General features: G+C 42.4%; 1 protein-coding gene across 1 annotated transcript; it reads left to right on the top strand.

Moving 5' to 3' along the window:
• The first annotated feature begins 845 nt into the window (after positions 1–845).
• Positions 846–8,779, top strand: dtx3la (deltex E3 ubiquitin ligase 3L a). Its single transcript, XM_076721609.1, has 5 exons — positions 846–952; positions 2,838–2,920; positions 3,007–3,155; positions 7,210–7,418; positions 8,643–8,779. Exons 2-5 carry the CDS (start codon positions 2,839–2,841, stop codon positions 8,710–8,712), a joined length of 510 nt encoding a protein of 169 aa, XP_076577724.1. The 5' UTR covers positions 846–952; position 2,838; the 3' UTR covers positions 8,713–8,779.
• Positions 8,780–10,249: the final 1,470 nt, after the last annotated feature.

Genomic DNA, 10,249 nt, shown 5'->3' with positions numbered 1-10,249 from the left:
TACCTGCCACCTGCCTGTAGGTTAAGATCAGATCCTGGCACGCAATGCAAGCTGCAGCCGCACTGTGGTAAACAGAGAAGAAAAATGGTGAGGGAAGTCAAGGGGAATGTGCAGGTTGATCACAGTATTGAAGACATCAGCAGCAGCCAGTTGCGGAGATCTGGTGGCAGATCCTCCAGCAAGGACAGACTTGCAGTCCAAGTGGGAGATGACAAGCACCTGCATGGTCAAATTAATGCTACCAGCCATTTATCTGTCTTCGATCTTTTGGTGGACCTTCTTCCTTGTTTGCTGCTCATCAACCACAAAGTCTATTGTTGTATTCCTGAATGCATTTAATAATGTTAGAAGTTGGAAATATAAAATGATCTGAAACTACAACACCCGTTTCACTTGAAACTGAAATGTATCAAGAAAGTTAAAATACAGCAGAAGCAAGTTGTTTTTCTTTTGAGCTTTCAATACAAGTAGTGGCTATGAAACACTTTAATGTGTATTTCAGTCTGTCCCTGCTTACCAATTAGTTCTTCAAGGACAATAACAACCAAATCCAATTCCAAATTGTGTGTGTGGTTGTGTACACAATTTTATTTTTGTTTCTTCGCAATTCATGCATACATACAGTACTTACTAGTCTCTCTCTCTCTCTCTCTCTCTCTCTCTCTCTCTCTCTCTGTCACACACACACACACACACACACACACACACAAACATACATTACAGTCCCTGTTAAAGCTGCCAAAGCTGCTATACCAGTTGAACAGATCGTTCAGCAGTACACCACAAACAAGCAACTCGGCACACCCATCTCCCTCACCCTATCTGTCTCTGTCTGTCTTTCATATGTCATTATGAGCCGAATAAATATCTGAACTTCAGGACTGCACACAAGAAAGACAGTAGAAAAGGAAAAAAATTCATGAAAGTGTGCAGAAGAAGACCATTTCAACAGGTAAGGATGACAGTAACAACAGGCCACTGTTGATTACTTTACTGTAATGATTAGAATTTTAACAAATTCTTTGCCTGTGTCGTGTTAGCCAAACCTGCATATGTTGTGTAGTAGCGAAAGTACTAACTCCAAAACTGCTGGAAGTTTTTCTAGCCAAATTACAAAAAATTGACGCTTTTAGAATGGGACAAGCAGAACCTAAGATCACTTTATATTGTGCAATTACTTGAAATTACTAGTGGTAGAACATGTAAGCAACAAAATAATGGAACCGCAGTATTTAATTTGTAACCAAGATATATTAGTTCATCTAAAAGATGGACCATTACTTCTGGTATTTCTGGTCTGGGGCGTTTAACAATAAAATTATATCGTAGTCAGTTGTTTTCTTCCAAGCTTCAAGGTCAGAAAGAACTACACTTTGACCTCTGGAACACACCAGAGAAGGAAATAGTAATAACAAATCTTGTTTTATTCTGTGTGCTCCTGTGATTGGGTGGCAGTCTCTTTGCAACTGAAACCACCTGGTACTGGTTTGTCAACATTAAAGAGGGATTAACTATGAAGCTAAAAGACCAATTTTCATTTTTAAATCAAAGGAAGAATGGAACATGGGTGTAATAAAGTTTCACAACAACTCACACCTTTGTTTGTGAAGATACTCAGTCATCCAGGTCATAGTTTTCCAAGGAGGTTTGAATGTAAGGCAATTGGATTTGGTTGTAGAAACTTGAAAACATTTTGCCTGTCATCTAAGGGGCCTCTTCAGTTCTGATTGTGTGGTGGGGGGAGTCCCAGCTATTAATGATGTTTACTATACACCTTTACTCATAAGATTCTAAAAACTCCCTGTCCTGTGAATCACTGAGCCCTCAACTCAGTATCAATATCTCCAGCAGTCATGTAAAAACACATTTTCAAGAATACTCAGCAAGTCCACTGCCTTAACTAATTACAACTACTCATTCTGAGGCAAAATTTGGCTTAAAAAACTACTTTTAATGTTTTTAAATGCTTTAAAATTAGTGTGATTTATAGATAATTGTCTTAATATCCACAAATGGTAATCCAACAAGCAAAGCATAAACTGGGACAGTTGTGGCTCAGGAAGTAGAGTGGTCGTCCATCTCTCAGAAGGTTGGTGGTTTGATCCCTGGCCTCGGCAGCCCCTGTTCCATCAGTGTGTGAGTATGGTGACGCTCATAATCAGCAGGTGGCCTAGCCGGTGTACGAATGTGTGTGTGAATGGGTGAATGCAGACTTGTGTAGTGAAAGTGCTTTGAGTAATTGTCAGACTAAAAAAGCTATACAAGTACATTCCATTTACCATTTAATACAGCCTTGCCTTTATGAAACTTTATTTTGGGATGGAACCCTTCGTGTTCCTAACTGTTTTTGACTTCTCTTCGAGATACTTAAAGAGAAAGTTTGAGGACTCGCAAGACACAGTGATATCCAAACTCTGCTTCTCTTTTCTCTAAAAATGCTGGATCCTATGTTTCCCATAAGACAACCAATAACACTTTTAATTAGATCCTCCCTACCCATGTCTTTCAAATTGCACACAGTGTATCCACCTGAGGTCTCCAAACCCACATTGACATAATCCTGATGACATAACTGTGTCATCACTCACTGTGACATAAAATTGGTTATTTTCTTTCCAGAGCCACAGAAGACATTATACAACTGTTCTAACAGTCTGACCAGTACTAACCTTGAGTAGTCAACTGACCTTTGTAAGTAAAATGTATGGAGTGGTCTGTTAAGGTCCTGTAGTTAATCTTGTCCTCATTGACAATGTTCTTTTTTCTGGATATGCTCAGCAATCATTCAGTGTTCTTGAACTGTTACGCTCACTGTGTGTTTATCTGCTTCTTCTCAGTATGGGCTCTGGCCAGAGCAGTGAAAAGTTCCACTGTAACCGCTATCTGAAGAGACAGGGTCCTCCGTCACTGGTACAACAAGGTCCTTCACGCACTGCCAAACTTTCCATGATTATCTTCTAATTTCCTCTGGATCATTTGAGTGAAACTGTCCTGCTGTCTGTGCAGCTAATGTAGGGGTGAATGGGATGAGAGCACTGAATGGTTGCCAGCCAGAAGGCCAGATGACCTGGGTGATCCTCTACAGAGATCTGCCTGGATTCCCTGATGACAACACCTTGCAACTCAACTACATATTCCCAGATGGAATACAGACGGTAAGCTTGGCTTAAACCACATTTTTCAGCATTTCAGTGTATCTACTCTTAAATATATATTATTTTTCTAATAATTGTTTGGCTTCTGGCTTGTGTGCATATGGAAATTCCCTGGAATTCTGTGAAACTCACTAACTAACATAACTAGGCAAGCTAAGATAGAACCTTTCCTTGTAGTGTCTCCTCTTATGCATGGGACCATCTTTTTAAGATAAATTGTTCCGAAATTCTCCACATCGAGAGGAGTCAGCTGAGGTGGCTCGGGCATCTCTACCAGATGCCCCCTGGATGCCTCCCTAGGGAGGTGTTCCAGGCATGCCCCACCGGGAGGAGGCCCCGGGGAAGACCCAGGACACGCTGAGCGACTATGTCGCTCGGCTGGCCTGGGAACGCCTCGGGGTCCCCCCGGATTAGCTGGAGGAAGTGTCCAGGGAGAGGGAAGTTTGGGTGTCCCTGCTTAGACTGCTGCCCCTGCGACCTGGTCCCGGATAAAGCGGGTGGAAATGGATGGATGGATGTTCCGAAAGTTGCAATGTGACAGCTGCAAAGGGGATAGTGTAATAGTAGGAAGCATCAGTAAAAAAAGAAGATATGACAAAATAATTATGCAATATCATAAGCAAAACAGACAGTCGCTCAATTAACATTAAAAATTAAATTAAAACTGGACTGGATAAAGAACACAGACAGGAGGGGCCAAACTGCTAAGAAGACTGAGATCCTCTGGAGTATGTATGACACTGACACTGACAATGACACTTTTTACAACTCTGTGATGGCATCTGCAGTTTTCTATGCAGGGGTCTGCTGAGGCTGTGGAAGCTCTAAGAGGGACAAAAAAGACTAAACAAACTGGTGAGGAGAGCTGGCTCTGAGAGGAGGTTGTTAGCCAAACTGACATTGATTATGGACAACCCATCCCACACCCTGCATAAGACAGTAGGGGGCTTAAGCCACTCGTTCAGTAACAGACTGCTGCATCCAGTCCGCAAGAAAGAATGCTACCGCAGGTCCTCCATCCCAACAGCTGCCAAACTATCTAACTCCAGCTTTTTATTATCCATTCTGGTAACAGTACTTTTATAAACTGTATATATTGTGCACATACATAGATCAAGTGTTTTTTACAATCTGTACAAATGTACATATACATAGTTGTTTTTCTATTCTGTACCCTGTATACTTTTTCTTTATTTTGACCTCTTTATGCCACTGTGCTTGCTCTTTGTAATACTTGCTGGCAGTAACGACTAAATTTCCCCGGTGTGGGATCAACAAAATCTTATCTTATCTTATCTTATCTTATTATCGCTCATATAAATAGTAAAATTCCCCAGTTTACTATGTACTGATATTGCATTTGTGAATTGTTAGTTTCTGTGTGTGTGGTCTACTGCCAGGAGTTTGACAACTTAGACTTAGAATCAACTTTATTGATCCCAATTTGGGAAATTGTTTTGTTGCAGCAGCAGATTAAACAATAGACATAAACATAGAATAAAACTACGAGAAAAGAGTGTTCTTAAAAATACAACTAAGTATATAAAGATGGAATAGCAGCAATTCTGAAAATATAAGTATGTAAAATATAAAAAATATGAAATATCTAAAAATAAAGTGTCTCGTCGTCTTCTTCCCGATTTATCCGGGACCAGGTCGTGGGGGCAGCGGTCTGAGCAGGGACGCCCAAACTTCCCTCTCCCCAGACACTTCCTCCAGCTCATCCGGGGGGACCCCTAGGCGTTCCCAGGCCAGCCGAGTGACATAGTCACTCCAGCGTGTCCTGGGTCTTCCTCGGGGCCTCCTCCTGGTGGGGCATGCCTGGAACACCTCCCTAGAGAGGCATCCAGGGGGCATCCGGTACAGATGCCCGAGCCACCTCAGCTGACTCCTCTCGATGTGGAGGAGCGGCGACTCTACTCTGAGCTCCTCCCGGGTGACAGAGCTCCTCACCCTATCTCTAAGGGAGTGCCCTGCCACCCTGCGGAGGAAACTCATTTCAGCCGCTTGTATCTGGGACCTTGTTCTTTTGGTGATGACCCAAAGTTCATGACCATAGGTGAGGGTAGGAACGTAGATTGACCGGTAAATTGAGAGCTTCGCCTTTCGGCTTAGCTCCTTCTTCACCACAACGGACCGATCCAGCGACCGCATTACTGCTGCCGCTGCACCGATCCGCCTGTCAATCTCACGCTCCATTCTTCCCTCACTCGTGAACAAGATCCCAAGATACTTAAACTCCTCCACTTGAGGCAGGATCTCTCCTCCAACCCGGAGGGAGCAAACCACCTTTTTCCGGCTGAGAACCATGGCCTTGGATTGGAGGTGCTGACTCTCATCCCAGCTGCTTCACACTCGGCTGCGAACCGCCCCAGTGCATGCTGAAGGTCCTGGCTCGATGGAGCCAACAAGACAACATCATCCGCCAAAAGCAGAGACGAAATCTGCTGGCTCCTGAACTGAACCCCCTCCGGCCCCTGGCTGCGCCTAGAAATTCTGTCCATAAAAAAAATGAACAGAACCGGTGACAAAGGGCAGCCCTGGCGGAATCCAACATGCACCGGGAACAGGTCCGACTTACTGCCGGCAATGCGGACCAAGCTCCTGCTCCGGTTGTACAGGGACTGCACAGCCCTCAGCAGAGGGCCTCCAACCCCATACTCCTGGAGCACCTCCCACACACGGTCGAATGCCTTCTCCAAGTCCACAAAACACATGTGGACTGGTTGGGCAAACTCCCATGACCCCTCAAGCACCCTGTGGAGGGTATAGAGCTGGTCCAGTGTTCCACGGCCAGGACGAAAACCGCATTGTCCCTCCTGAATCCGAGGTTCGACTATCGGCCGGATTCTCCTCTCCAGTACCCTGGAATAGACTTTCCCAGGGAGGCTGAGGAGTGTGAGCCCCCGATAGTTGGAACACACCCTCCGGTCCCCCTTTTTAAACAGAGGGACCACCACCCCAGTCTGCCAGTCCAGGGGCACCGTCCCCGACTGCCACGCGATGTTGCAGAGGCGTGTCAACCAGGACAGCCCTACAATATCCAGTGACTTGAGGTACTCAGGGCGGATCTCGTCCACCCCCGGAACTTTGCCACCGAGGAGCTTGCAAACTACCTCAGTGACTTCAGCCCAGGTGATGGATGAATCGACCTTCGAGTCCCCAGTCTCTGCTTCCTCTGCAGAAGACATGACAGTGGGATTGAGGAGATCCTCGAAGTATTCCTTCCACCGCCCGACAATATCCCCAGTCGAGGTCAACAGCTCCCCACCTCCACTGTAAACAGTGTTGACAAAGAGCTGCTTCCCCTTCCTGAGGTGCCGAATGGTTTGCCAGAATTTCTTCGAGGCCGACCGGTACTCTGACACTATGACACTATGACACTGTCAGCGTCCTCCCGACAGGCATCACGGTGTTTTAATGTTTATTTGTCATGTGTATATTGTTAAACTTTACACACAACACAGAGTATCTTCAAAAGCATATTGAGCATATTTTTAGTTCCTTGCAATAAATGGCCAGCTTCATTTGTGGTATAAGTATCTTAAAAGTAATTGTATAAACATTTGAATTAAATAAGCTGACAGAGCTCAGAGTAGAGCATAGGTTTAGGACTTTAGGAGGTTTAGTAAAGCTACATGAGAATGGGAAATGAAAATGGCTGAATGGTGAGACAGTATAGATTTCATCCTATGTGTTTCCTGTAAAAGGAGATTTGATTGGGATATCTGCAAGTGTTCAAAACACTCAAAACATTTTAAATATAAGGTCAAGATTAACATTTTTGCATTTACCACACATCATTACTTCTGCTCTGCCCCACCTTCCACTACTAGCTAGCATCACTACAAAACCATTCCTTGGCTGTTGATAATGACAAGAGTATTTTCCTTTCTGTAGTTGTCAAATTTACATTTACAGGTACAGCAGTCAGGAGCAGGATCACTGGTGAAAACATTTCCACGCTTATGAGGCAGCTCCAGCAAAAGTGCTTTATGACAGAGTTGACAATGTTGTTTACTGTGCCATTGAAACTTAGCTTCTCTTCTGACAGGAGAAACACCCTCATCCTGGCCAGCCCTATGCAGGTCTGCAGCTCTGCGCTTACCTGCCTGCCAACCGTGAGGGCAGGAGAGTTCTCAAGCTGCTGGACAAGGCCTTCAACCAGGAGCTCCTGTTTAGTGTTGCCACCAAAGATGGAAAGGACATGGTCACTGCAACCTTCATCCCCCTTAAAACACAACCAGATGGAGGGAGCACAGTGTGAGTAAATTGCACAGGCACACTCTTCCCCTAATGCTTCCTAAAATTTTCTGAATAAAATTTGATTAAAAAAAAAAAAAAAAGTCTAATTTGATATAAGACCACTTTCAGAGACAGAAGGCAAGCGGAATAAACCTGTATCCCTTCTAAATTGGATGATCTGCAAAGGATTTGACCATTGTGTATGGTGTAACTAAGTACCCAGGGCACCAACGTGGTGAGGGCCCTCAAAAAGTCTGCAATTAAAAGTTTGATTAAATTAGCAATTTTGAAATTTTACATTACCAGAGTGAACAGGTGCACATGGCTTAGTCCACTTCTGCAGCTGGGTACTTAAAATTGTATTGATACTGAGGAATTTAGTGAACTTTGAAGCAATCATATCATTTAGAAAGTATCCTGTCTTGTTAAGACCTGCTGATAAAAGATGTTCTTTTCAATGAATGTGCCAAGATACTTATGGCGCTCAACTAAATCTACTTCCTGACCTCTGACAATGGTCAGGAAGTAGATTTAGTTGAGAGTTACAAGTATCTTGGGTGGGAGTGATGCTGATTTTCTAAAGTCAGTGGCCATTTTGTTTTGGTTGTATTCAGCCTCCAAAAACAATCATCACACCAAGGTACAGAATCTTCAAAATAGGCTCATGATATAAAGTAGCTCTCCATCTTGGAGTAGACTAATGACAACAGTGTCATCAGCAAAATTTGTTGTCTGTCTATGTGTATGTGTTCCCCACAAGCACACTAGAGCATCCATTTGCTTATGTAGTGCATGTGCAGTCAATACATACAGTTGCTGTTTGTATTGACAGCTGCTGTGAGCAGCTGCTGAGGATAGGTTCTTGTCAAGGCTGGGGAGAAAATAAAAGCAGGTGACCCTCCTCAGGCAAAACCAAAATAAAGCAATGCTGCTCCTTATTCCACTATCATTATAGTGGGAGAGCCTTGTGTCGTTCTAACTCTGGCAAGTTGGACAAACTTTAACAATCTTATTTAATTGTTTATTATTATTGTTATATTATACTATTATTTAATCTGATTATTTTATTAAGATAATGTTTCATTTGGTTTTGTTTGTTGCTAATTTTAAAGAATAAGTGGGGTGGGGGCAGATGAATATAATGTGTGTGAATATTTGTTCTGCTTCCAAAGGACAGCATTATAGGAAAATTGTGCTTAACATAACAAAGGCATTTTCTTTTTGTAACTTGTGTTTTTTCAGTGATGGCTACCCAGACTCCAACTATCTGAAGACTGTGAGAAAACTACTGAGAGATAAAGGCATTGTATAACAGATGACACACACATACAGTGAAGGCAGAGACATAACATCTACAGTGTATCTATGAAATCCCAGAGAACCTGCATAATTAATTAATTAATCATAATTAACTAGGACATATATTTTATAAAATACCATCTGATTTATTTGTTGTCAAAATGTAAGCTTGAGTGTAATCTGTGTATAATTATTTTACTGCAGTACTTTGAAATATATGTAACATAACGTGCTAACTCAACTGTCTTATGTGCAATAACATGTCCTATTAAATGATTCTTTAAGTGTTCCTTTAAGTCATAGCAGGGGTATGAATTCTGTGAGATTAAAGGCCAAACCTACTGTATGGTTGGACCGTGTATAGTTAGCTGTAGTGTCAAATTGTCTAAATATTAAATGTTCATTTGCAATTTTCTAGAGTAGTTCTAGTTTTTTGTTCTTTCAGTGCACTGAAATAGCATATTATATGAAATGGTTAAGCTCCAATTGAGTGAAAAAAAAAACTGCAATTCCAAGAACAATACTTTCACTCTTATCTTAAAATGTTTGACTTTGAAGAGAACTGTTATAATTATAACTATCATAATTATCTATAAACGCCCATTTCTTCATTCATTTCTGAGATGTCTTTTGTTTTTCTATGACTCACTCTGGAGTGATACACACCAATAGGTTTTAAGTTGTTTTCTAGTTTTATTCCCTCATGGTGATTCTCACGTATTGATCGATCATTGATAGCTAAAACAATGAGAAGAAAAACATCTAACACGTAGTGTTCAGTGCAGAGTAGACACACAGGATAAAACCTTCTCACTCTGCTGGCATTTGAAGCAAAGTATGTAAATACATGGCACCCCCACTAGTCACACCTATTCATTCTGAAAGAGCAACTGCCAATGGTGGAACTCTAACACTCAGCCTACGCCAGCTGCAGATGGACAACTGCTGCACCATTCAGGCAAGTAAATAATCAATTGCAGAACTCCTTCTGATTTGTAAATAGCAAGACTCAACAAGACTGCTGAGGTGTTGATTGAAGTTGAGATATTCATGAAAACCAACTCTGAAATTGCTGATTGAATGCTTGAAGTAACTTGACACCATTTGAAATATGACTGGAACCAGTAACCAGAACGTCAGTCGCAGAAGGTAGGAAAGGGAAGTGAAAAATGGACACCCATTTTTAAGCCTGATGTTTTGTTGTACCATTCATCCGCCTCAACCCCCTTCCTCTGTGGACATTGTGGCCTTTTTAAAGTCACACTCTTTTATTGCTTCCAATGGAAAGGGGCATAATTCTTAGAGGGCTTCGTCCCTTGAACATAAACATAGGTCACAGCAATTAATGCTTTTGCTTTCCTTGGAGGACAGTTTCTCCAGAGTTACCTTGTGGTGAAATCTGTCTTGACTTGGATCTATTAATTCCTATGAAAGTTGATCATCAGGTGCATGTGTCAAGACAACCTCTGTGGGATCCCTAACACTTCTGTGTTTTTCGAGCTGATGGAGCATGTGAACTTCAGTCCTTCTCCAACTGAGTCAAGATTTCT

This window comes from Chaetodon auriga, chromosome 21 (genome assembly GCF_051107435.1).
Source record: "Chaetodon auriga isolate fChaAug3 chromosome 21, fChaAug3.hap1, whole genome shotgun sequence".
Taxonomy (NCBI): domain Eukaryota; kingdom Metazoa; phylum Chordata; class Actinopteri; order Chaetodontiformes; family Chaetodontidae; genus Chaetodon; species Chaetodon auriga.
The sequence above is the reverse complement of the archived record's forward strand: the minus strand, read 5'-3'. Positions and strand labels throughout refer to the sequence as shown.

Excerpts from the sequence above, each read along its gene's own strand:
- dtx3la (XM_076721609.1), top strand. The coding sequence starts at position 2,839 with ATGGGCTCTGGCCAGAGCAGTGAAAAGTTCCACTGTAACCGCTATCTG. Across the intron at positions 2,921-3,006 it reads TCCGTCACTGGTACAACAAG|CTAATGTAGGGGTGAATGGG; the intron begins GTCCTTCACGCA and ends CTGTCTGTGCAG. Across the intron at positions 7,419-8,642 it reads CCAGATGGAGGGAGCACAGT|TGATGGCTACCCAGACTCCA; the intron begins GTGAGTAAATTG and ends GTGTTTTTTCAG.